Below are 27328 nucleotides of genomic sequence, written 5' to 3' on the forward strand. Positions count from 1 at the left end.
AAGTACATTAGGATTTTGATAAGGATGGCACTGAATCCATAGATTTCTTTAGGTAGCACTGATGTTAACAATATTAAGTCCTCCAATCCATGAACACAGGATGTCTGTCTTTCCATTTATTTATATATTCTTTAATTTCAACGATTTTTTTTTTAGTTTTAGTGTATTAGTCTTTCATCTCTTTGGTTAAATTATCTCAGAAGTATTTTATTCTTTTTGATGCTATTGTAAATAAAACTTTTCTTAATTTCCTTTTAAGATTGTTCATTGCTAGTATATGAAAACGGAACTGGTTTTTGTGTGTTGATTTTATATCCTGCTACTTTGCTGTATTTATTCATTCTAACAGAGTTGGAATAAATTCCATTTGGTCATGATGTATAATCCTTTTAATATGCTGCTGAATTCTATTTGCTAGTATTTTGTTGAGGATTTTTGCATTAATATTCATAAGCGGCATCATCTGTAGTCTTCTTTTCTTATAGTGTCTTTCTCTGGCTTTAGCATCAAAGAATGAGTTAGACTCTTCGATTTTTTTTGAAGAGTCTGAGGAGGATTTGTGTGAATTCCTTAAACGTTTGGTAACATTCGACCGTGAGGCCATGTGCTCCTGGGCTCCTCTTTGTTGGGAGGTTTTCAATAACTGATTCCATTTCGGTCTATTCGGATTTTCTATGTCTTTGTAATTCAGTCTTGGTACGTTTTGTGTTTCTAGAAGTTTTTCCATCTCATCTATGTTATCCAACTTGTTGGTGTGCAACTTTTTCATAACGTTCTGATTCTTTTTATTTCTATAGAATCGGTAGTAACGTCCCCCCTTTCATTTCTGATTTGAGTGGTTTGAGACTTTTTTCTTAGCCTAGCTAAAGATTTGTCAATTTTGTTAATCTTTTTGATTATCATAGTACTGTATTAACTATATTGATTAGATATATATTTTGGTTTCATTGATTCTCTCGTTTTTCTAGTCTCTATTTTATTTATGTGTCCCAACCTTTATTGTTTCCTTTCTTCTGCTACTTCACCCCCACTCTCTTTTGGTGATTATTTACATGGAATATCTGTTTCATTCTTTCATTTTCATACTTTTGTCTTTGGATTTAAAACGAGTCTCTTATAGTCAGCAGATAGTTGGATCATCTTTTTTTCAACCCATTCTTCCAATCTATGTCTTTTGATTGGAGAATTTTACCCATTTACATTTAAAGTAATTACTAATGAGAGATATATTTTTACCAATTTCCTATTTGTTTTCTATATGCCTTCCAGCTTTTTTCCCCCTCATTTCCTGTATTACTGTCTTATTTTGTGTTTAGTTGATTTTTTTGCAGTGAAACATTTTAACTCCTTTCTCACTTCCTTTTGTGTATATTCTATAGCTATTTTCTTTATGGTTACCAGGGAAATTATAAAACTCTTATTTTTTCTGACACTCTCATTTGAATTTGTCGACTTAAATAGCATACAAAAACTCTGCTTTGTCCCCACATCCTTTCAGTTAAGTCACAAATTGCATCTTTATTCATTGTGCATCCAAAAACATGAATAATTGCTTTTTATGCATTAGTCTTTTAAATCACATAGAAAATAAAGTTACAAACCAAAATTACAATAATACTAGTTTTTATAATTGCTCATATATTTACCTTTACCAGAGATCTTTATTTCCTTATATAGATCCTATTTACTCTCTAGTGTCCTTTAATTTCAATCAGAAGGACTCTCTTTAGCATTTCTTGCAGGACAGATCTAGTGGTAATAAACTCCCACACCTTTTGTTTATCTGGGAATGTCTTAATTTCGCCCTCATTTTTGAAGGACACTCTTGCCAGAGCTGAGAATTCTTGGTTGACAGTGTTTTTCTTTTAGTACTTTGAATATATCAATTGGGTGGCTATTTAACCTTTCCAAGCATCTGTTTCTGCCTACCTAAAATAAAAATAATTATCTACTTTATTAGCTTGTTGGTGAAGGTTAGGAGAAAATACAGGCAAAACACCTAGGTCAGTGTTGGGCACCTGGTAGATACTCGGTAAATCATGGCAGATAGAAATCATACTTTCAGAGAAGGGAATTGAGTCCCAGAGTCCTGACTGGTCACACAGCCAATGTAGAAGAAGGAAATGGGGCCTGAATGGGATCTTCAGTGGGGTCATCTGCCCCACTGCCTTGGAGACTCCATATCATCTAACGAGCATTTCTAATTTTGCAGAGCCCAGCCATCCTGAGCGATGCTGCTCACCTTCTACACCTGTCTCCTCTGGCTGTCCTGCAGTGGCCTCTGGACTGTCCAGGCTGAGGACCCCAATGTCAACGTGAGCATGAGAAGCTACCACCGGGACTTGGCTCCAAGCAATGTTGACTTTGCCTTCGACCTGTACAAGCACCTAGTGGCCTCAGCTCCTGGCAAGAATGTCTTCATCTCCCCTGTGAGCATTTCCATGGCCTTGGCTATGCTGTCCCTGGGTGCCCGCGGCCACACTCGGGCCCAGCTTCTCCAGGGCCTGGGCTTCAACCTCACTGAGACACCAGAGGCCAAGATCCACCAGGGCTTCCGGAAACTCCACCACCTCCTCAGCAAGTCAGATGACACCTTGGAAATGATCATGGGCAACACCGTGTTCCTCAACCGGAGCCTAGAGCTTCTGGAGTCGTTCTCAGCAGACACCAAACATTACTATGAGTTGGACACCTTGGCTACAGATTTCCAGGACTGGGCCAGAGCCAACAGACAAATCCATGAGTACATCAAGAATAAGACGCAGGGGAAAATCATGGATTCGTTCTTGGAGCTGGATAGCCCAGCCACACTTATCCTGGTCAACTACATCTTCTTCAAAGGTACCCCTACCCATCCCATTCTGACAAGACCCCATCTATTATTGCCAAGAATGATAACAGCTACCAAAACCCAGGGCGCACTCTTAGGCAAAAGCTTTCACTTTACAAAGTACATGCACATCTGTGAGTCTCCCTCTTCACCATAATCCTATTAGGAAGTTGTAATTATATAATCTCACAAAAGATCAAAATGACAACCAGAATAGTGGCGTGACTTGCTTGAGTTTTTACAGGTTGGTTTGAGGCCCAAACATAGAACCCTGAACAGTCTGGCTGCCTCACAGTCTACAAACAGTGGCTGAGTCCTGGCTGTGAGAGAGGCACTGGGCCAAGAACCGGAGATCCAGCCAGAAGCAGACAGACCTCAGGAAGTCTGAGGCTGCCCCTAAGCTCTCGTCTACAGATTTCCCGAGCACTCACAGCCAGCTCCGACCAGGTCCCACCCATGCCAAATTTCAGTTCTTCCTCGCCCGTTTGGAACAGGTTTTCTAAAGTGCCTGTTCATAAAAATCACCAGGGAGACTTGTTAAAATTATAGATTTAAAATCCCACACTACACCTACGAAAGCAAAACCTCCTCAGGAAAGTCCTAGAATTTCTATGTTTAAAAAGGCACCCTCCCCTAATCATTTTAATGATTAGAAATTTAGGGATATGTGGCCCTTAAGAATAAAATCGAAACTCCTTAGTTTTCAACCCCTACCTATCCTCAGGGACATTTGGCAATGTCTAGAGATATTTTTGGTTGTCATAACTAGGGATGGGGTGGGAAGTGCTACTGGCATCTATTGATTAGAGGCCAGGGATGCTAATAAACACCCTACAATGCCCAGGTCGGCCCCTACAATGATATCTGCCCCGAATGGCTACAGTCCCAAGGTTAAGGAACCCCGGCCCAGAGTCATCTGCTCCTCTGTCCTCTCCAGCCTCCTCCCTCCCTCCCCTCCCCTCTCTCTTTTTTTCTCTCTCTCTTCCTCCCTCTCTCTCACACATACAGAGTATCTGACCAAGCTGAATTCTCTTCACATCCTTGAGCACGGCTGTCCCCACAGAAGCCGGTATGAGTTCCCTATCACTGCTGTAACAAATTACTGCAAACTTAGTGGCGTAAAACAATTGAAATTTATTATGTTACAGTTCTGGAGGTCAGATGTCCATAATGCATCACACTGGGTTAACAAGGCATGCTCCTTCTGGAGGTCTAAGGCTCTAAGGAAGAATTTGTCCCTGGCCTTTTCCAGCTTCTAGAAGCCACCTGCATTCCTTGGTTCATGGGCCCCATTCCTTTCTAAAGCCAGTGATAAGCCACTCCAACATCTGCTTCTGTCATCACATCTCCTTCCTCACTGTGATACCACCCCCCGCCCCCCGGCCTTCCTCTTCCACTTTTAAGGACCCTTGTGATCACATTATCTAGGCCTGCCTAGATAATCCAGAATAATCTCCTCGTCTCAAAGTCAGTCAATGAGCAATCTTAATTTCCTCTTAATTAACATAACATATTCACAGGACACGGACATATCTGGCGGGGGTGGGGGTGTTCTTCCTACCACAAAACCCATGCCCTTTCGGTCCCCTGAGCACCCCTCAACTTGTTCAACTACCTAAAACTTCTTCCCACCTTTCAAATCTTGGCTCAAAAGTCACCTCCTCCATGAAGCTTCCTTTGGTTCCCTCATGTGCACACACGCACGCACGCACGCACGCACGCGCGCACACACACACACACACACACATTTTCTTCATCCATTCATCTGTTAATGGACCCTTAGGTTGCTTTCATGTCTTGGCTATTGCGAATAATGTTTCGATGAACACGGTAGTGCAGATACCTCTGAGACAGTGGTTTCATCATCTCCGGATATATACCTAGAAGTGTGATTACTGGATCACATGGTAGTTCCATTTTTAATTTTTTGAAGAATCTCCACACTGTTTTCCATAGTGTCTGTATCAATTTACACTTCCACCAACAGTGCACGAGGGCCCCCTTTTCTCCCATCCTTACCAACAACTGTTATCTCGTCTTTTTTTTCAGTAGCATTCTAACAGGTGTGAGGTGGCATCTCGTTGTGCTTTTGATTTGCATTCTCCTGATGATTAGTGATGTTGAGCACATCTTCATGTACCTGTTGGCCATTTGAAAATCTTCTTTGAAAAAAAATGCCTATTCAGGTCCCTGCCTGTTTTTTAATTGGATTGGTTTTTTGCTACTTAGTATGAACTCCTTGTACATTTTAGATGTTAACTCCTCATCAAATACATGCTTTACAGATATTTACTTCCTTTCTATAGGTTGCCTTTTCATTTTGTTGATCATCATCTTTTGCTGTGCAGAAGTTTTTAAGTTTGATGTGATCTCACTTCTTTATTTTTCCTTTGGTTGCTGTGCTTTTGGTATCAAAAAAAATCATCACATAGACCAATGTCAAGAAGCGTTTTTCCTATGTTTTCTCCTAGTTTTATGGCTTGAGTCTTATTTTTAAGTCTTTAATCTACTTTGAGTTAATTTGTCAAGAGGTGTAATGTAGGTGTCCAATTTTGTTTTGTTCTGCATGTAAATATCTAGTTTTTCCAACACCATTTATTGAAGAGATTATCCTTCCTCCATTGACTGATCTTGTCAATGGCTCCCTTGTCAAATATCAGTTGGCCATATGTGTGAGGGCTTTCAATTTTGTTCCACTGGTCTATGTATCTGTTTTTATGCCAGCACCATACTGTTTTGATTACCACAGCTTTATAATATAGTTTGACATCAGGAAGTGTTACGCCTCCAGCTTTGTTCTTCTTTCTCAAGATTGCTCTGGCTATTCAGGGTCTTTTGCGGTTCCATACAAAAGGCAGCATCCTTTACAACTGACAGTGGAAGGGCCAAGGAGTCTGGGAATGTTTGCCCCAAAATGTTTCTGGGTGCTCCCACAAATTCCACAGGCTGCCTCTCGCACTAGACCTGCACTCTTGTGCATGGTAGTCTCATCTCTTTGGTGGCCCCAGTGCCTTTGCATAGTGGCTGGCATGTGGAAGGAACTCAATAGTTATTGCACAGAGGTTTGGGCAACATAACCTTGGAAGAAAAGCCCAGCAAACCCAACTACAGGAAGAGTCCTCCTGAGCTTGGGCTGGTGGGACAGGTGCTGACACAGCATCGTTCGGCACAGGGCTTCCCTCTCTCAGTTCCCAGCATCCTCACGACCACAGTGTGGCTGAGTTGATGGGAAACAGTAATTCCTGGTGATAAAATCAGGGAGATTGTGAACATCTGAATGCAGGACTAGACATTGATAAGGGTGTAGGCTGCCTTATTGTGCACAGATTTTCTGTGATGCAGCAGAACTAGTTGGCAAGCCCCTGTTTGAGCTGGGGAACACCCTGAAATATTGCCAGCAAGCCAGAATAATAAACGGAAATGAAGAGAGGCACAGCTGTCATCACTAACTTAGGGCACGTAAGTGTCCCTTGCGTGTTGCTTATTTAATGAACGATCTCGACAGCTCTTTTTTGGAAAACATTAAAAATACTGTTAAAAGATTTTCTAGAGGGAATCATCCTTGATCTCTGTGATTCCCAATAAGTTCTTAAGCTTCTCTACCATGAGTTCTCCTGGCCCAAGAATTTTCAAGAAGAAATCCCTTAAAGTAGAGGTTAGACCTCCTTCTGTATGTTGTTTTATGCCAAACTGAATACATTATGCTTGCTTCTACAAAAGAAATATTCAGGAAAAAGCAAACTTTTCAAGATGAAAACCTAACGGGAAAAAATATTTAACCCACCTTTTTACTGTGAATTGGTCCAGCCCCTTCGGCTCCGAGGACCCCAGACATTCTTCGGAGGATGGTTTGAGAATCGTCAAAGTATCTCATCTGCTGTGAGAAAGACAGGCCTGAGTTCACACTCAGTCCGTAGGGAAGGACCAGACATACCGCGGGTCTCCAGGTTCTGCATCCGCAGCTCCTTCCCCTACATCTCCCAGCCTCTCCCTGTCGTGTCCATTAGTAGCCTATAGGCCAGCTCAGAACCGAGAGTTCTGGCTTCACAATCCATTGATCCCGAAGGCAGAGGGATGGAGAAGGCTCTGCCTGAGCTGTGCTCTGGCCGCCTTCAGGCAGCCTCAGCTGGGAAACACTGACTTTGCAAGGGCTTCTGGGCTTGAGGGCAAGGGCAGCCAGCACACCTGGGACCCATTAGACTCAGGGTCCTCGGTCATCTCCAGACCCTGGGAGACTTAACCTAGAGCCCTGGTGAAATTCAACCCGTGTCTTTAAATATCCAAAGGTCTGCCACCTGCAAGGAGACCCAGACTCGTTTGGAATAAGCTCAGAAGGGCCAAAGAGGCTCAGCAGGCAGGCGTTACAATCGGGCAGGCTTTGGTTCTGACCAGCAGTGGAAAGTTCCATCTGTGAAGGTGATGAGTTCCCCAACACAAGGAGAGCAAACAGGCTGTGATGATGTTGTGGAACATGGTGAAGGGAATTTGAGTCCAGCTGAGGGTGGGAGCCTGTGACCTTGAAGGAATCTTCTCCCCTGGCTCTGCTTCCAGGAAAAGTAGTGTAGCCCTTGGGCTATGAGGCAGGTCAGGAACCTCCCACAGGGGAATGGGTGCAGTCGACTGGGCAGCCAGGCTGCCTGCTGGGCTTCTGTGGCCAGGACATCGAGGGGTGCGGATGGAATGGATGGTCCATTCCTCCAAACCTCCCCCCACCCCGACCTTGAATTCATAGGCTAAGATCCAGCACCACTTCTGGAGCCCCCCACTCCAGGATCCACTCAGGGGCAGGGGCAACGAGGCAGTCTGGTTTACTGAATCCTACTCCGATGCCTAAGGCCAGCATCCTCTCGTTCATGCCCTCCTTCCATTTGTAGGGGCCAGTCCCAGAAATAGAACTAATCCTCGATCCATGCCAAGGACTAGAGGATGGAACGGGCTTTAAGCCTCTGAGAATTACACATCTTACCAAGAAAAGCTCGAGGCCCTGGTGGGGACCTTCCAGGGTGAGGAGAGCTGCTCACCTGCTTAGTGGTCTCCCTCGGCACTCTGCTGCCACCTAAGCTCCTGCTCTCACAGACCTGTCTCCCGCCCTCCGCTCCCCGCTCTCGCAGGCATGTGGGCACACCCCTTCGACCAGGGGAGCACCAGGGAGGAGAACTTCTACGTGAACGAGACCACCCTGGTCCAAGTGCCCATGATGTTCCAGTCGAGGGAGATCAAGTACTTTAAGGACCAGCTGCTCCCCTGCCAGCTGGTGCAGCTGGACTACGTGGGCAACAGCACCGTCTTCTTCGTCCTCCCGAACGCGGGGGAGATGGACGCGGTCGTCACTGCGCTGAGCCGGGACACCATCCAGAGGTGGTCCGACTCCCTGACTAGCAGGTAAGCCCTCTAGCCAACCGTGTTGACCACTGCAGTGGACATGTTCCCAGAAAGTGGGAAGGTAGAAAAGGGGGTGCACCTGGGCATCTGCCTTCCGGGCTCATTGTTTTTCTGTCTGCTGGGTTCCCAAAGGCCATGAGGGTCTCTGACCTAGAAGTCACATTTATTTATTCATCTATCGATTGGCAATGAGATACTTTGGGGCATTCCACAAAGTGGGGTCCCTCTTCCCTGAGAAGTTAATAGCCACACTCTGTATTATCACAGTTTTGCATTGTTTTCTCAAACTGAGTGCACCGACCACCCAGCCCCCTACTTACCGATATTATTATCTTCCTTACCTGAAACCAAGCACTGCAAAAGATTGTCAAGAGACTACCTTAAAAAATATCATGAAAATGACTACTACATCCATCATGGAACCAACACAAAGCCTATGAATGGTTCTCAAATCACTCAGAGGATCTAACTCTTCTTCAGTTAACCAGTAAATTAGTAAGAAAATAAGGACATAGGTAGGTAATAAATGAATAAGGAAAAAAAGAGTAAGGAGCGTCCAAGCTGATGGGTCAGTGGTCAGGAGAACCAGCCAATGAATCTCAGGCCCAAGCAAGGGGCAGTCTCAGAGTGCACACTCAGGGAGTGTTGGCCCAGCAATGAATGAATGAACAAACGAATGAATGAATGAGTGAATGAATAAAAACATGGATTTATTTCCCCCCAGGCACCTCTGAGCTAGAGGACAATCAAAATTACGATCGAGCAGATGCCCAGCCCCGATCCTCTCCTTAAAGGAGGTGGGAGCAGATGTTCTTGAACATGGTCCTCACTCCTGGGAGATTCGAGTTCTGTCTGTACAGGAGCCATCAGAATAACGCCCACCAATGTGGGACCTGCTGGTGGGTAGGGTGGTGCAGACTCAGGGCGAAGGGGATGCAGGGGAGGGAGCCACTTGGAACCAGAGTAGCTCAGGAAGGCTCATGGAATAGGTGCCGTTTCTTTCACTCATTCATTCATTCATTCACTTAATATAAATGGAAGCATCTGCTGTGTGCCACGCTCGAGGCTAAGCAGAAGGGATGGAATGGTGAATAAGACAAAATACAGACATCAAAGACATGCACTTCAGAGCAGAAGCAGATTCTGCTGGAATTAACAGTGGCACAAGGACATGAGCACTGTCAGAGCGAGAGAGGGAAGGAGACGTGTAAAACGCGGGGGCGGGATGGGGTGCCCCACTCGTGCCCAGGAGTCAGGGAAGGGGCTCCAGAGCAGATTGCTTTGGCTTTGAACTGTGCAGTAAGCCCAAGCTGAAGTTCAGCCAGCGGGCAGGAGAGGGAGTGGCACCGGCCATGCCAGGGAGGCAGTGCCCGGGGCTCCGGCAGGGCCGGGCAGCAGCAGCAAAGAATGAGAAAACATCTGCTCAAAGGAACTTGGCAACCCAATAATTTACGGACAGAAAAATCTAGAAAGAAGCTCTTCTACTTTATTATATATGTCGGTTTTGAGCTCTATGGTTTCGAGTTATTTTTACTTCGAATGACACCCTCCACTACTCAGTGCTGGTCTTTCTGGAGGGGTTAATCCAGCAGGTGAGTAGAGTGGAGGTGCCTGGGAGTTTGACCTCACCCCTGCAGGGAAGAGGGGTGTGGTCAGCTCTGCGATTCAGGGGGATCTCCTACGGCTATGTGGGGACACAGATGGCACTCTTGGAGTCCTGGAACCAGACATACCTGTCCTTGAGTATGTGCGAGTGGGGGAGGGGAGGGAAGGGGTACATGTGAGCTTGTGTGTGGGTGATGGTAGGGGTCCATTTGCCGGCTCTTCACCATTTCACCTGTCTCACCCCACCTCACCCCGCCCCCCGCGAAGGGAACCTATAATCCAGGTGCACAGCCAGCAGGTGCTGATAATGAATACACCAAGATTCTAACAAATCCTGGACCCTAGTGTGTTGCAAATGAGGCAGATAATCTTTCCCTTTATATCAAAATAATCTCTTCACTAAATTTCTCTAACTTACCATTAATCAATAACACATGCTATTTTCTCAAAATATTTTTTAAAAATAAACATCCAAGGTAAAATTTTACACTATCAGCCCTCATGTGTGATTGAGCATCGATTCTCTGTTCAATCCAAATGATGTCCACCGAGTGCCAGAAGAGACCCTAGGGTCCCTCACCTCCATGCCTGTCACCTCTTCTCCCATCTCTCCCCTCGGCATCTCCATGCCATGCTGTCCAGTGCACCCGAGCCTGCGTCCTTAGGGTCCAGCTTGTGCCCCTCTGCCACAGGAGGCCTCTGGGCCCCACTCACAGAGCGTCCGCCCTCCCCCCCTCCTCCCGTCCCCTTGCGCTGCGTGGTGCCGGTGGCTCGCCCAGGGTGAGGATTAGTCCTGGGCTCTTCACGTCCCTGCTGCTCCCAGGGGCGTGACCTTGGAGGGATCCCTCGGTCTCCCCTGAGTTTCGGTCTCTCGGTCTGGACACTGACGGTGATCCTGACGAGCTAGGCTTGCGTGAGCACGTGCGGACTAGATGAGACAGAGAAGGGGACCCCGGCCCGCCAGGTGCTTAGTGCAGGCCCGTCTCCTTTATTTTCTGCTCCTATTTCCCCATCGAGAGGAGGATTCCACGTCAGGCTCACCTGTGATTCCACCTCCGTTCCCCTTGAATAATTATAAGTGCGTCTCGGCTGCTTGCGCTCCAGCCCTCCCCAGGGCTGCTCAGTGCAGAGAAGGCCTCGCGCCCTTTCGCCGACGGCCCTCTGCCTCAGAGTTTCAGACATCGTCTCTCCCTCTAGAGAGAAGGAAAAGGAAGAAATTTTTAAATGAAATTAATGTCTTGATATGCAAAAAGCTTTCGGTACGTACGCACTCCATTCCCAGCACGGTTCCTCTTACTTTCTAGAAACCTCACCTGCTTTATCCAGTGGAAACTGCAGGCCAGTCATCGAATTCCTGCAGAATCTATCTGAGGGCTTTGGCACAGACAAGCCCTAACAGAGGCCCTAGTGGCCCTATGCTGCCTTGCTGTGTGGATGCGGACAAGCACGGAGAGGGGCAGGCCGTGCCTATGCCACCGAGCATTAGTGGCACGGCTGGGGCCAAGACGCTTGCTCCCAGCCAGGGGCCCCCTCCACTCCTCCGCATCTGCCAGGGGTGATGTGGGGCACAAGGACTTCTTTAGATACCCGTTTGTCCACAACCCAGTGGTCCAGCTGTATTGCAGGTGGAATCAGCTCAAAGAGCTGAAAACTTTCCAATTCAGAGGCCCAGAGAGGAAGCTGCCCATGTGGTAAAGGAAGAGGCATATCCTGCCCTGTCCTTGTCCCTTCCCCTGCCCCAAAGAGTGTGTCCAGCTGGGAACCAGGGTCTGGAGCCATCACAGAGGAAACAAGAGTCTGGCTGGCTGGCCAGGCCCCGGGACAGTCTAACCCCATCCGCTTCCCCCCGAGCAGACAGGTGGACCTGTACATCCCAAAGGTCTCCATCTCTGAAGCCTATGACCTCGGGAGCCTCCTGGAGGACATGGGTATTGCAGACTTGCTCACCCAGCAGGCGAATTTCTCAGGCATCACCCAAGAGTCCCAGCTGAAGTTGTCAAAGGTAAGTGTCTCTGGATCCTATCATTCTCCCCCAATGTATTTATTATTATACAAATAATAAGCAACATGGAATCCACTTATGAGTAGGCCTCTAGGCCCCAGGTTGAGAGCTCCAAGCTTCGTCCAAGCCTCTATTTTGCAACGAACAGAGTAGGGGTTCAGCAAGAAAAGTGCTGTCCCCAAGATCACACAGGAAGCGAGTGACGAGGGAGGACCACGGCCTGGGCGTCTACTTATTCCACCAGGACACACAGAGGGGACACTGTGCAAAACACACCCCCAGCAAAAAGGAACAGGGAAAATGGGAAATGTCTGGAGGAGATCACACTGAACCTTCTGCCCAGTTACATTCATTATCTTCATCCTTCAGCTTTATGTTCTGTTGTTCATCCATCCATTCATCTATTCATTCAGAAAACATTTACTGAACATCTACAATGTGCCCCAAACTGCGTTAGGCACTGGATATGTCTTCATTGCTTAGACGTGGCCCTGCCCTCACAGGACTTTACAGTCCTGTGGGTGACAAAACAAAAGAAGGAGCAGGAAAAATTCATAATGGTGTGTGAAGGACCGAGTCTAACAGCCACCTCCTTTTATGGTGGGTATTATCCGCATTGCTCAGAGGAGCAATCTCTGGCTTGGGGAGGGTAAATAGCCCACCACAGCTACAGAGCAAGTGAATAACAGCCTGGGATTTGACCCAGGGTCTGTTCCACTCAAAACCTCATTTCCCAAAACACACCACAGGGGTTCCTAGCACAGCTTGGCTCCTTCCTAGCGATGTGTGCCCACATCCAGAGCCACTCTGGAGCCTCCAGTTCCTTACTGGAATGAGAGTGGTTATTAACCATAGAATGCAGTTCATTAGCCACTTCTGATCCCCGGGATGCTTTTGATATGAGCTACTCAAACATTTTGCCAATTTCAGAATTCCTACTAATTTTGATTCCAAGGGATGTTTCAGCATGGAGACCGCCTTTGTCGTACAGAGTGGGCACAAGCACTCTGCATAAATTGAACCCTAGTATTTAATTAGCGAAGTAGAAAGGGGGCGAGGGCTTCCTCTACCAGCCCATGACCCGATAAGGTCCAGTTCACACCAAGAGACCCTAACCTCCATGTGGTGGGCCCACCTGCACGCTTCCTAAGGAGGAAGTCTAGGTGTGGCCCAGGTTCTGGAGGTGGGCAGACCTCGGCTCCAGTCCTGGGGGCTGCCATTTAGATGAGGAGCCCGCAAGTGACCTCTGAGCCTCAGGTTCATCATCCATAGAACTGAGCATGGGAGGAGCCCAAGCAACGAGGCGTGGAAAGTGCCCAACGCACAGCTGGTGCCTGACCTTCGGTCCATCCCAACAGGTGGTCCACAAAGCCATGCTGCAACTCGATGAGCAGGGCGTGCAGGAAGCTGCCCCCACTGGAGTCAGCCTAAAGGTGGAGTCTGAGCCTCTCACCATCCACTTCAACCGGCCCTTCATCATCATGATCTTTGACGAATTCACGTGGAGCAGCCTCTTCCTGGTCAAGGCTATGAATCTGACCTAAGGGTCTGCCCTCCCAGGAGGCACAGCACCATCTGACTTTGGGCACCAGGGACCCCACAGAAAAGATCTGGGGGGTATAAGGCTCCCCTAGTCTTCTCCAGGTTCTCCTCTGTAACAAGTAATCACCACTGCGACTGGTAACAGTTTGTTGAAGAATTAAGGAAGAACAACACAAAATCTGAATAATATCCGTATCAATGTAATTTTCTAGTTTCGATCATTGTGTACTATGGTTCTGTAATATGGACAAGCTGGGCGAAGGGCATATGGAAACATTATTATTTTGGGAAATGTTTGTATGTTTGAAATTATTTCTAAATAAAAACTTACAAAAGAAGAAATCATGTAAGCCAAAAACACAACAGAAAGACATCTTTAAAGTGGTAAAGGGAAAATGTCACCGTACCTTCCGAAAACAAACAAACAAAAAAGCAAAAACAAATCTTCAAAAATAAAAAATAAAGATTTTTCTTTCAGACAAACAAAAGCTAAGAGTTTATCATCTGCACTAAAGAAATCTTTTAAGTAATTCTTTAGGCAGAAACAAGATGATTCCAGATGGAAAGGTGGAACTACGGGCAAGAATGAAAAGCACCGGAAAGGGTAAATATGTCGGTAAATGTAAACTATTTTTTAAATAGCTTCAAAACACTTATCGATTTTTGCTTCTCAGCTCCAAATCCTCCCTTCATTGCCGCTCTGCAAAAATGGATGAGAACCTTTTATTTTTGCCTTGTCAGCAGGCCATGATGCTAAACTTTGTCAGTAGAGGGCGCTAGAGTGACACTGCATGAGAAAGAGGACTCCCCCTCCAGGTTAAGGGCAAAAAGCATTAAACGAAATGAAGAAACCAGATGGAACAACAGGCAGGGACGGATAGATTAGATTAGATCAGATTAGATTAGATAATGATAAATGGATGGATAGGACACATAGAAAAATAAGGATCAAAGGATACTGCCTTAAATACAGTATTTATACCTTTCATATATACATAAACCTGACTCCTAAAGCCATCATCTTAGTAAGAAAATACTAAATGCATTTCCAGATTATATCTACTACCATTTTACAATGTCCAGGGGGTATTAGATAATGCAATTAGACAGGAGAAAGCAGAGGCATAGAATTAGAAAAAAAGAAGTAAAACTATGTCTAATTGCGAATAACATATAATACACCTGCATAACTCCAGCAAATCAATGATAAAACAAACTCAAACAATGAGAGAATTCAGCATGGTATCAGGATATAAAGTTAACATGCGAAAACCTAATAACAGCCAAAAAGATAACAGTATTTAGAAATAAACAAGAAATGTGCAAAATCTATTTTTAGAAAATTATAGAATATTGAAGATGCAAAATTATACTTGAACAAATGGAAAGATTTTCTTCTTGAATAAGATGCCTCAACGTCATCTAGATAACAGTTTTCCCTAAGTTAATTTGACAAATTTAATGATATTCCAATAACAATACTAACAATTTTTTTTCTGGATAGGTAGGCAAGTTGATAACAAAGTTCATATAGAAAAATACACATTCAGGAATAGCCAGGAAAACCCTGAAAAGGAAAAGATGAGAAGGGTGGGGGAGGGAGGAGGAGAGGGACTAGCCCGACTAGATATTAAAGCACAGGACACAGATTCTTTAATTAAATCTGTGGTACTGGTATATTAATAGACAGGCAGACAGCTGAAATAGGTTAGAATGTTAGGAAATAAACTCAAGTACAAATGGAAATTTAATACTTGATCAAGAAGGACTTTTAAATAAATGATATTGGGACAAATGAGTAGCCATTTATTTAAAAAAAAGGATAAAATTAGACCGATTCCTCACACCATAAACAAGAAACCTTCTTTCCAGGTTGGTTTTTTGTCATGGAATGAGTCTAGCGAATGTGACAATCCTTACAGTAGTCCCCCTTATCCTCAGTTTCACCTCCCACAGTTTCCAGTCGCGGTTCGAAAATTAAGTGGAAAATTTCACCTCACTTCATCTCATCACGTAGGCCTCGTACCACCCCACAACATCATAGATGGAAGGGTGGGGACAGTACGATATTTTGAGGAAGACTACATTCACATACCTTTTATTACAATATAATTGTTCTCTTTTGTTATTATTGTTAATTTCTTACTAATTTATAAATTAAACTTTATCATCGCTATGTATAAGAAAAAACAGTATATATAGGGTGTGGTACTATCCACTGTTTCAGGCAACTTCTGAGGTCTTGGAACATATCCCCCACAGACAGAGAGGGACTACTATATATGGTACGTAGGATTGAGCAGGAAGAGAGATGCGTATATGGAATGGAGAAAGCGAGGAAGAATTCAGTGGAGGATGTAAACTGGAGGTATAAACTCATGGCTTCTAGTACATTCCACACACACACACACACACACACATGTACCTGGGACAATTTGAACATCTAAATAAATATACATACGTACATGTACATAATAAAAACAGTAATGGATTAAAATGCATTGAATAAAATTAAGAGTTCATGAATCCATACTGATAACACTGATAAATATGAAAGAAATAATAGGTTTAGACTATCATACTAAAAACTGATTCAGGAAAAATTATTCAATAGATGCTAAATCTGGGGGCATGAGGAGTTTGATAAAAAAAAAAAACAAGATATTTAAATTTATTTCAAAGTGTCTCCCCACAAAGCACTTATTAAAAAAGAAATTATAGCTGTATATTGGAGAAATGGACATGAACTTAACCACATCATTAAAATTAACATTACTAATTAGGGACAAACAGACATGAGGTGCCTCTGGATGTGATACTCTGTAAAGGTCCTAATGTTTTTTATATTTCTGCCAAAAATGTATAATCTAATTGAAACTAATTATGGGATACAGCAGAACAAACCAAGCTGAGAAAATTTATGAAATAGCTGGCCTCAACTTTTCAAAACGTCAACATAATGAAAAATGAAGTAATGTAGGGAGGTGACGAGGGAACTAAAATGTTAAATCAAGCTATATTAAGAAACTGCCATGAGCAGATCAGCCCTACGGCCAAAGAGGAAATCTGAAAAACAAAGGAAAATTTATGCTGGGATTGCTAACAACCCATTTCCCCACATCTGAAGGGAAAACAGAGTCGTTGAGTGGCCCCCTACACAAAATAAAATCATTCATTCCCTATGGCTAAAAACAGGGGGAACCTATGGATCAAAGGCTGAGACCCTCCAGCAGGCCTTTCATGCTACATATTGTTACGTTTTCACACTCCTCTTCCCCTTCCTCACTGTGTGCCCGTATCCAAGGAAAGTGCGTTAACAAAGTCTTAAAACTATAACTCACAGAAACAAAGAACATATCAACTGAATTCCCTGAGCACTCAGAGTTCCTCTCAGTGCCTTTATTCTGTCTCCCTCACTGTACCAGTGTCCCTCTATCGTCTCTGTCCCTCTGAGTCTCTCTTAGGCTCACGCACTATCTGCCTCTGAGCGGAGACCACGCTATGTCTATGGAGCGTTACCTCTTCTCTAATAAACTTACTTTCCTTTTCACCAACTTTGATTATCGTTTGAATTTTTTCTTGCACTCAGCAAATAACCTAACCCTTTTCTCTCTCAGGGCAGAGCTTGAGTCATCCTCCCCCAGCTCGGCCGGGGGAATTTACCCCTTCCGGCATCACCTCTACTTGCCTAGATCCTAAACCCTTTGAGATCTCATTCAAATCCCAGCACCTACAAAATGTTATACTAAGGAGCTGGAGTCCCTCCTGGGTAGAAGGATCATCTTAGTTAAAATCTGCTGTCATACCAGGTGGTTGTGCCAGTTAAGTCAGAGGTTTAGGAAACACAGCTCTGCCTTTGGAGCTAAGGGTCTGCGTTCAAACCCAGAGTGCTGTGTTCTTGAACAAGTTAACTGGCCTCCCTGAACACGTTTATACCCTCCAAGGAAAACGTATCTCCTATTCAGTTTATTTCCTATTCAGTTTCTTTCGACTCCACCAAATAAAAAAATCCCATCCTAAGGAAAACTTTGTTTTTAATCTACTGGCTAGGCAGACTGCAGGTGTTAACCAGATAAACTCCTAGTTAACCAGAAGTGAGCCCCACCTCGCTGGCCACTGTCCTGAGCATGGCTACTCAGGGCAGCCTTGGAAGTAATGGACTTGCCTAGAGCATCAGCTTTGCAGCACTGGGGTCAAAACGGATCAATCTGCAACCTCGGTAGGTGTCACGGGAGCCAGGTAAGGCCAACAGCGGGACATTTGCCCTCTGCGCGTGCGTCTGTGTGCGTGCGTCTGTGTGCGCGCGCGCGCGCGTCCTGTGCGTGCGCGCGTGCGCGCGTGCGTGCGCATGCGTGTGCGCGTGCGTTGCCGTATTGCAAGCGTTTGGGAAGCTTGTTCGTGTCTACCTGTGCAAGCTTTCCTCTTGATCTGATCAATCCAGAGCAAACCGCGGTCCTCTGTTTCTGAAGCTGATTGTGCCAATAACTAGCTCTAGTTGTTTTTCTCAGACATTTAGCCCAGTAGGTTCCAGGGCAGACTTGCTTTAGAAGCCCCCGCGGGGTGGCTTTCGGAAGCCTTGTGCTTCCTGCCTGCCGGGAATTCCAGGAAGGACTGCACTGTCTCCTCTGTTTGCTCCTGTCACAAAGGCTTTCCCATCAGATCTTTCCCAACCTTTCTCTACAGTTGCGTGTAATAGGCTGAAATCGAAGGCAAACCGGAAGTCAAATGGCCTGGTTCTGCTCTGGCTCCAGCACACAGGAAAGGCCTTAATGTGTGTGAGGCTGCATTTCCTCCTCTGTAACGTTCAAATGGGGAGTCTGGGCTTTCCTAGGAGGCTCATTCTGGCTCTAAAATTACACACCCAATACCATTCATTAGCACTTCTACCAGGCACCAAGCTCTTTACAGGCACAACCGCACTTAACCCTCAAGACAGTCCCAACAGCTCAGCCTTGGTAGCTCCATTCTACAGATCAGAAAATGGAAGCCAAAGGAGCTTAAGGAGCTGTATCCGTGTCACGCAGCTGGCAAAAGAGCTCACGCTACAGTGGTAGGGACTGAGTTTGACCTGTTGGGAGCAGAGGAGCACTCATGTCCTCCATGAAGGTGGAGATCTTCTGAGCCACACTTCCTAGGGACCAATGCCCACCACCTTAGAAACAATGTTGTCCATCGCCTTCCTGCTCCCTGGGTGCTGCTGAGATTTTCATCAGCCAGAGGCTCAGTTCTGGCCATTTTACAAGGGGGAACACAAGCTCAGAGAGGTTAGTTTATATGCCCAAGGTCCGGCAGCTAGGAATCTCAAAGACTTGAGATTCGAGCCCAGAGATGTCTGATGGAGACCCTCACGCTCTTTCCAGTACATTCTGCTGCCTTCCTTATAAAGATCCATTTCTGAACGGCAGCAGTTTTAAGAGCCTTCCAGAAAGTCAAATGCACCATGATGACTTTTATGTCACTTCTGAAGCCCCAGTGACCACTGTCATGCCTCACAGTGTTCACACTCCTGCCCTCTGAGGCATTTGGCAAAGCCAACAAAGCCCCCAGCCTGAGGAAGCAGCCTTGCCACCCCAGGCTGAGGTTCTGCCCCTCAGCTGCAGGGCACAGGGGACAGGCAGGCCATACTGGCTCCTGTGCTGTCTGAGCATAGAAGCCTAGGCCCAACTTTGCTGTCTACTCTGTGACCTCTGAAGGGAGGGTGTCTCCACAGAGCAGGCATTGCACAAGGAACATTCTGGAAACTTGTTGGGGCACTTCTGATTTTCACAAACATTTGGGGAGTGCTACTGGCATTTAGCAAATGAGGGTCGAAGATGCCAGACATACTGGAATGCTCAGGACTCTCCACCACAAGGAAGTGACCGGGGTCCCACACAACTCAGAGGTCCCACATCAAGCTCATCTAGGTGAAAAGCTTGTGCATGAGATAGCTGAGCCTAGACCTTCACAGTCCCACGGGTGTTTTATTTCATATAAAAACACCGTTTTTCCCCCAAGGTTTTAATTCCTGCTGAATTTTTGATGAAGACAATGACCACGTCAATCAAAGGAAGATTTAGATCTGTTGGGGATTTGTGTGGGGGGTGTTTTTTGTTTTTGTTTTTGTTTTTGGATCTTTACCAAACATGCTTCGCCATTACAGAAAACATGGCTGGTAGTATATTCTAGTTGTATGCTGAAGGGCCAACACAACGGTGTGCAGCCCAGAGATTCTCCCTCTGGCCCCGCATCTGACGACATCACTATGTCTTGTAGCGTGGTTATGCCAGAGTGTTTGCATAGTAAAAGAAACGCCATTTTCTTATAATTTACTTTTATTTCTCCCTCCATATTATCATTAAAGTAGTATTTTGCTTTTTAAAAATTTTGCGGGTACGTCATATTAACTATAAATTTCACTTCAAAGAGATGAGGGACACATAAAATATTTATATTATAAAAAGGAGAGTCTTATAGGTCTGAAATTTTTGACTTAAAGGGTCTCTATCAACCTTGACTTTGGGTACTTGAGGATTTCAATCTCATGAGTCTGGTGAAGTAGTAAGTTGACCTTGAAACAACTTAGTGTTACTAGTAGTGATTTTCCTGTCTGTCTTTCCCACTGGACTGAAAGTTCCTGGGGAGGTTGGGGGAGCAGGTCTTAGTCCTCCCCACCCTGCCCCCCACATAGTGCCCAGCCCTGGGGTGGGGACTCAGGAGGCCTCGTGGGATCCACCATCGCCTTGCTTCCCACGAGATACTCAGCACCTGGATCAACTCCATCCCACCAGGAGCTGGAATTGAGAAGCAGAAGCTCTCATGGAGGATTGTCCGTCACATTCGGGCTTGGAAAAGCAGCTAGGGAATAAGGGAAGCCTCTCTCTCTGTCTTTCTTTCGCAGAAATGTCACAATGTCCGAGCAGGATGTTAATCAGTAACACTCCCATGGGGGCATACTTTGGAATAGCAAATATTTGCTGCAGGCTTTCGCTGCAAACCTTAACCTCGTCTTTGCACTCAATGAAGGACCTTCCCAGGCACCTGGGGGCCGCTCACTGGTAAGAGCCCACGGATTAAAGGGAGGCCTTCACAATGTCTAACTAGCGAGGGATCAGAGAGACAACCTCATCCTCTCTGGATGGGTTCCAAGGTGAGAGGGTGGGAGTCTGGGCAGCGCTGAGCCCTCACTGCTAGACTGGAGAGGGCAGGGGTGGGGTAAGTGGCGTCCTGTGGACACAGGGGGCTTCTTCCGCAGGTAGGAGGCGAGATGGTGAGGCTTTTAAGACTCGAGAGTTTATGCCCGCAAAATTACTGTGCAGGCCACACTGTTCAGGCTTCCTTCCCAGGCCCCCTCCCGACAAGGAGAGTGAACCCCCCACTTCCAAGGCTGTGTGAGGTGCTGCTCCAGATACATTCAGGGCTGAGAAGTGGGCAGAGAGCAATTGACGTCTTACCACTCGGGGTCTATTTAGGATGATGCATCCTTGGCGTGCTCTATGGCACCTGGTGCTTAAGGGTCGCCCCTGCCCACACACTCTGTCCTGCTCGGTAGCAGAACACCAACCTTAGGGGATATGTGGGACTGTCCGTGTATTCCTGGGCTGTCACTCCAGACCGAGGAAGAAGCTGCACGATAAGACTTAGCAACCAGAGGGGGGTGCACCTGTCTGGTGTGCTGGGATTGTTTCCTGACAGCTGTCACAGAGAGAAGTGACTCTGAACCCAGGAACACCTAGCCATGGGATTAAATTATTAATTTACAAAGTAGCACTAAACATTGTATACATACAGGCAGACCTCGGAGAGACTGGGGTATTGGGGCTCTAGTCCAAGCAAGTCACATGAATTTTTTGGTTTCCCAGTACACATGAGAGTTATGTTTACACTATACTATAGCCTATTAAGTGTGCAATAGTATTATGTCTAATATAATATACAACTTAAAAATACTTTGTTGCTAAAAATTGCTAAACATCACCTGAGCCTTCAGTGAATCATAATCTTTATGCCGGGTCTGACCTCGGTATTGATGAAAATGCATTATCTGTGAAGGACAAAAAAACCAGAGAAAAAAACAAAAAAACGAAAACCCCACCAAGGTATGCCTGTGCAATGAAGGGTGGGTTTGGACAACGCAGGAGGTACTTACCCAGCATTTCCAATACTGGAGTGAGCTACTGAATGCAAACTTGCCATTTAGAATCAGACAGGCTTCTCCAAACATGGACATTTAGGAAACACAGCAGAAGTGTTTCTGTGAGTAAGGGAGCGACCTCAGGCTGCGGGAGGAGTGAGGCCCTGAATTCTACAGAGCCTCTTAGCATAAGCAAGAGCAGTGTACTGGGGCCAGGTGTCATTTGGTACCAGGCACAGATGATGACACAGCCCCCTGCCATCAGGGAGAGGAGGCCTGGGACTTCACCCTGCCACCACATTTGGCTACAGGTGGCCTGGTTCAGAATGAGGGTCTCTGCTGATGGAAACTGACATGAGGCCTGCGGCCTACTAGTCCCGATGCCTACGGGGCTGAGTGGTCCCACCTCGCCCAGGCCCTTCTGGGCGGTGGGCCCAGAAGAGAGTGAAAATGAATCTCAGTGACAGGCAGCCTCTGGGTAGCAGCTCTGGGGCTGCCAGCTGAACACCAGGAGCTGAGTGTGGAGACAGTGGAGTGGCACGGCCCAGCCCTTGGGCGTTTGTTCAGACAGAAAACGAGCAGGTGCTCAGGAGCCAGGCTCGGTGTCCGAGCAGGAGCAGGAGCCGGGAGGGGGGTAAGGCCAGGGTGGCTAGCGGTGAGGACTGTGGAGTTTGGAGCCCCACCGCCCGTGTGAAGGCTGGCTCCACCACATAACCTGGGGTGAGGAGAGCAAGGCCACCCTTCACAGGCTACTGTGAGGATCGGATGAGGTTAGCCCAGGCCTCGTGCGTGTGGGACGAGCTGGCGAGTCACCATTTCTCTCCCGGGAGCTCCAGGTGTAGAGAAGGAAGACCAAGAAGGAGCTGGTAGCTGGGCCCCAGGCTGGGCGGCATGCGGTAGGAGAGGTGCAGGGAGACTTTCGACCACAAAGTCAGGCAAACGCAGCATTTTCCCTTTTCCTGATCACCACCCGGAACTTCTAACCCCCCAGCTAAATGTGCCCCAGATCCAAGTCCCCAAAACCCGGCCTGATGGGCTGCAGTAGGGCCCAGCGATCAAGGGCAATGAATGAAGCAGATCATTGAAAGGTCTGTGAAGACCTTGTGAACAGGGCCCTGTTCTGACCCACACCCAGTTAGGGCTGGGGCACAGGCCACATCCTCTTTAGTCCCCACCCCTCTGGGAGGAAGTGGAAGGAGTGGGAAAATTGGAGGAGACCAGGAGCCACCCGAGGGCTGGCAGGGGATGGGACGTGGAGGAGGTTTTGCTCTGTGAAAGAGTCCCCTCTGGTGAACAAATGCCACCCCACCTTGCTCCAGCTCTCTCCGAGGGGACTCAATGGCATGAGCCCAGAGACAAGCCCCGGACCCCACCTGGGAGAGAAGCAGGGTGACTGGAGGATGGTGCCATGACACAGGCGGGAGTCACTGTATTAGACATGAAAAATAATCTCTGCCCTCTTTGCAACCGAGGAAGGCTTGCCGCTGAAGAAAAGTGCTCCTTCGGCCTCCACAGCTGCCCCAATGAAGGCCGTGCTGAGCCTCCTGCTCCCCTGCCTTCTGGTCGAGGGTTGGCTGGTGCCCAGCCTGGTCCCTGGTCCCCGGTCACCAGAGGCCCAGGCAGGGCAGGAGACTCTGCAGACCCCCACTGCCCGGAACGAGACTGAGGCACAGGCGGATGAGCTCTGGCTGGAGGCCGGGGGCCAGCAGCTCTCTGAGGACACCTCCAACTTGGGGTTCAGCCTGCTGCGGAAGATCTCCATGAAGCATGAAGGCAACGTGGTCTTCTCCCCGCTCGGCCTGTCCTTGGCCATGGCAGCCCTGATGCTGGGGGCCAAAGGGCAGACGAAAGCCCAGCTGGAAAGCGGGCTCCGCCTGCAGGTCCTGAACCAGACGCGGCCCCAGCACCTGCCCACACTCTTTCGGCATCTCAGACAGCGCCTCTCCCGCAGCGGGGAGCTGGGCCTCACCCAGGGCAGTCTGGCCTTCGTCCATGAGGATTTCGATGCCAAAGAGACCTTCCTCAATTTATCCAAGAGGTATTTCGATACAGAGTGTGTGACTATGAATTTTCGCAATGCCTCACAGGCCAAAGGGCTCATGAATCATTACATTAACAAAGAGACGCAGGGGAAAATCCCCAAACTCTTTGATGAGGTTAATCCTGACACCAAATTAATTCTTGTGGACTACATCTTGCTCAAAGGTATTTTGATAACGTTCCGCTCTCCCAAAGCCTCTACGTCGGTCTCTTCCTTCTGTCTGTTTGGCCAGCCTATGGTTAATGCCCAGTGACCTTCTATGAGCAGGTTTTCCGATTTCACGAATAGATGCATAGAAACAGGCACTGACCACGTACCATGTACCAGGCGCGGTGCTGGGCATGCTCATTCGATGCCCCTGCCCCGGTGGTCCGCGTGCTTGGACTCCTTACTTACAGTTTTCCAGGCACCTCTACGCAGCTCTCTCCTTCTGTGACACTCTGACCCAGCGAATCTTCTGGGTCACTGAAAAAAACAGGCAAACGATCTGAGAGATTTAGGGTTGTATCTTTGCTCCTCCTTCGCTCTCTACTTTTGTGACCTGGGGCAAGCGACGAAGTCTCTTACTATAAAAAAATGGGGACTCTCCCCCCTCCTACACGGACGAAAGGGACGCTCAGAGAGGTTAGCTTGCTCAAGGCCACATGACGAATGGCAGAGGCCACACTCAACGAGGTGGTCCTGACACTCACCCCAGATCCTTTCCGTCCCGCCGCTCTAATGGGCCGTGGACTCATGTGGGCGCCATAGCAGGAAGCTGATAACTAGGGACTTGCAGTGTCCAGGAGGAGGACATGCTTCCAGGTGGCCAGGCCACACCCCCAGGACAGAGGTCTGAGTGTGAGTCATGCTGCTGCACGCCGGAGGCCAACGCTGCATTGCGTGGCAGTTTGTCAGCAAGGGCCCCAGTCTCTAAGTGGCGATAGCAGGTGGGTGCCATCGCTGTGTGGGCACGTGCACTGGACACAGGGCGGTCGGAGAGCCCCTCGTGAGCACGAGATCTCCTCTAGCCTGCAGTGACCACGAGGGGGCAGGGGGTCTGTCAGGAGACACTTCTTCGCCACTGCATGTGATTCCAGCAGCGAATGGTACTACGCTTTGCCGGCCAGGGAAGAGGCCGGGAAAGGCTGATCTTTGGGGAATTTATTTTGCCTGCCAGAGCCCTGGTCAAAACAAACCCCATAAAGGACTGCCCATCCTAGTTTGGCCCTGCCCTCTATGACTTTAGCAAGAATGATGCTCTTTTTTTGGAAGGCGGTTGTCACAATAAGTTCTCTTCTTCCGTTCAGGGAGGTGGCTGACCCCTTTTGACCCTCTTTTCACTGAGATGGACACTTTCCACCTGGACAAATACAAGACAGTTAAGGTCCCCATGATGTACAGAGCCGGCAACTTCACCTCCACCTTTGATAAGAATTTTCGTTGCCATGTCCTCAAACTGCCCTACCTAGGAAATGCCACCATGCTGGTGGTCCTCATGGAGAAAATAGGTGACCACCTTGCCCTCGAAGATTACCTGACCACAGAGCTGGTGGACACGTGGCTGAGAAATATGAAAATCAGGTACAGCAAGGCCCCTTGCCTACACAAGCTCAGCCTCCCACCTTTGTAAGCCCTCACCACGATTTTGTGGTTTGGTGGCCGGTCTCCCTTGGTGAGCTGTGGGCTCCCTGAGGGCTGGGGCTGCATTTGTCCCGTTTTGGGCTCTATCCCAGCATCTCTCACAGTGCCTGGCTTGTTCATTCCTTCGGCCAGCACTGATTACGATTCTCCTGTGCCAAGCACTGCAAAAATGCACGATGGGGCCCTCAGGGAGCTTACATTCTAGTGAAGGAGGACAAGTCACAGCGTAGGGACGGGAAGGGGAGCGCCGGCAGGGTGCAGGTGGACACCAGGTGGTAAGCAAAACCCCAGAAGTGAGGCACAACCCTATGGGAAGTGGCACAGGCAGAAGCGAGAGACAGTTCCGGGGCAGGAGTGTGCCTGGCGGGTTCAAAGAACAGCAAAGCGGACAGTGAGGAGCGGAGGTCAGAGAAGAAGCAGGGGCCCAGTCACCCCGAGAAAGACTTGGGTTTTCCCTTAGGGAGATGGGAAGCCACTGGGGGCTCCATGCAGAGGAGCAACCTGGTCTGAATTGTGTTTGAAAGAGCCACACGGCCCCTGTGTGGACAAAGAAACTAGGGGACTGAGAGAGGAAGAAGGAGACCAGTCAGGGGGGCACCAAGCATCCAGATCGGGGTGCCGCCCCTTGGGCTGTGAGGGGGCGGGGCAGGGGAGTGATGAGCAGCAGTGGGGTCCTGGATCTACTAGGATGGACTGGATGGGGGTGACAGAGAAAGACTGGAGGAGGATAACGTGAGCAAAAGGAAAAAATATTAAGCTCCCACTATACACCAGATACCGTTCTGGGAACGTAACATATATTACTTCGTTTCATCTTCTGAATGACCCTGTGAAATTAGTAGTGGTATTTTTGGCTACACGTAACGAATTAAGAAATTGAGACTTCTTTAAGACAAATTTAATGGTACACTTTTAGTTTTCATGCTTTTTATTTTTGAGACACAGAACTCTTCTTTCCAAGGTATTTTCAAAGAACTCCGACTTACATATAAAATAGATAATACCAGAGTTTCTCTGACTACAGATAAGTAGGGGGTTGAGAGTTTTCTTCATTCCCCTCCGGAGTTCTGGGGGTCTGCAGAATCTAGAGATTGAATACGACATCATCCTGGAGTCCGCAGGATTGCTAGAAGCGAAGACTTCCTGAAGCAGCTATTTGGTTTGAGTTGTTTTTAAGCCATAGGGAAATGGATACAAAATATGTTATTCTTCGCTAAAGAGAACGTATCATTGACTGGGAAATAAAACCAGTTCAGTGAAGCTGAATTTAGGTAGGTAGGTAGGTCGGTCGGTAGATGATAGATGGTGATAGATAGATTAGAAAGATAGATGATAGATGATATAGATAGATAGATAGATAGATAGATAGATAGATAGATAGATAGATAATGATGATGATGGATGGATGGAGACAAAGAGAGAGAGAGAGAGAGAGAGAGAGAGAGAGAGAGAGAGAGAGAGAGAATTTATAAGCCAGCACTATTTCCCCTGAGCTAGACCATTAAAAATAATGGACTATACATACAGTCAACTGAGGGAGACAGGTTCATTAATGGAAATAACCTTAGAGGAAGGAAAAAAAAAGATCTTTTTTAGGCTCTTGTCTACCTTTCACCATTATATGTACTTGTATCACAGAAATATGGAAGTTTTCTTTCCAAAGTTCAAGTTGGATCAGAAGTATGAGATGCATGACCTGCTTAAGCAGATGGGAATCAGAAGAATCTTCTTACCCTGGGCTGAGCTGGGTGACATCTCAGTTATTGCGAGAAATCTTAAAGTATCTAAGGTAAGTCAGGACTTTTCGTGAGGACCCAAACCCCCAGTATGAAATGGGACTAAAACCAAAAAATATTTTTGCAAGCCATTTTAACATTGATAAAGTACCAAGTTGTAGAAAATTTCATTTAAATTCAAAAGACTTGAAATAGCACCCGGGTCGGAGTTTTAAGAATTTCGAGCTCCTCTGTTAGAACATTTGTTCCAGTGATTTAATTTCTCTTATGCGTCGCCATCCCTCTTCTCTCTCAAATGCTCAAGGAGAAATTTACCCCTGAAAAGGAATGGAATTGGTTCCCAGATTCGTTTCAAAGTTCATGAAATCACCCCACTTTGAAGACGAAAGAAAGCCCCGGAAGTTATCTGGCCAACTTCTCACCACTTGTGGGATTTCCCTCCTATAATAGCCCT

General features: G+C 47.0%; 2 protein-coding genes across 2 annotated transcripts in view; both read left to right on the top strand.

The window, feature by feature from the left end:
- The first annotated feature begins 2231 nt into the window (after positions 1-2231).
- Positions 2232-13363, top strand: SERPINA6 (serpin family A member 6). The gene is made up of 4 exons (XM_011379605.1): positions 2232-2841; positions 7942-8212; positions 11672-11819; positions 13178-13363. The coding sequence occupies exons 1-4, from the start codon at positions 2232-2234 to the stop codon at positions 13361-13363; spliced, it is 1215 nt and encodes a 404-aa protein (XP_011377907.1).
- Positions 13364-22960: 9597 nt separating this feature from the next.
- The window catches only part of SERPINA10 (serpin family A member 10), a 6057-nt gene continuing 1689 nt past the window's right edge, over positions 22961-27328 (top strand). The window contains exons 1-3 of the mRNA XM_011379606.1: positions 22961-23679; positions 24805-25078; positions 26777-26927. Of these exons, the coding sequence (XP_011377908.1) occupies positions 22998-23679; positions 24805-25078; positions 26777-26927 (1107 nt within the window). The 5' untranslated portion in view covers positions 22961-22997. The remainder of the gene's footprint in view (positions 23680-24804; positions 25079-26776; positions 26928-27328) is intronic.

This window comes from Pteropus vampyrus, unplaced genomic scaffold (assembly GCF_000151845.1).
Source record: "Pteropus vampyrus isolate Shadow unplaced genomic scaffold, Pvam_2.0 Scaffold367, whole genome shotgun sequence".
NCBI classification, from domain to species: Eukaryota; Metazoa; Chordata; class Mammalia; order Chiroptera; family Pteropodidae; genus Pteropus; species Pteropus vampyrus.

Excerpts from the sequence above, each read along its gene's own strand:
- SERPINA6 (XM_011379605.1), top strand. The coding sequence starts at position 2,232 with ATGCTGCTCACCTTCTACACCTGTCTCCTCTGGCTGTCCTGCAGTGGC. Across the intron at positions 2,842-7,941 it reads CAACTACATCTTCTTCAAAG|GCATGTGGGCACACCCCTTC; the intron begins GTACCCCTACCC and ends CCGCTCTCGCAG. Across the intron at positions 8,213-11,671 it reads TCCGACTCCCTGACTAGCAG|ACAGGTGGACCTGTACATCC; the intron begins GTAAGCCCTCTA and ends CCCCCCGAGCAG.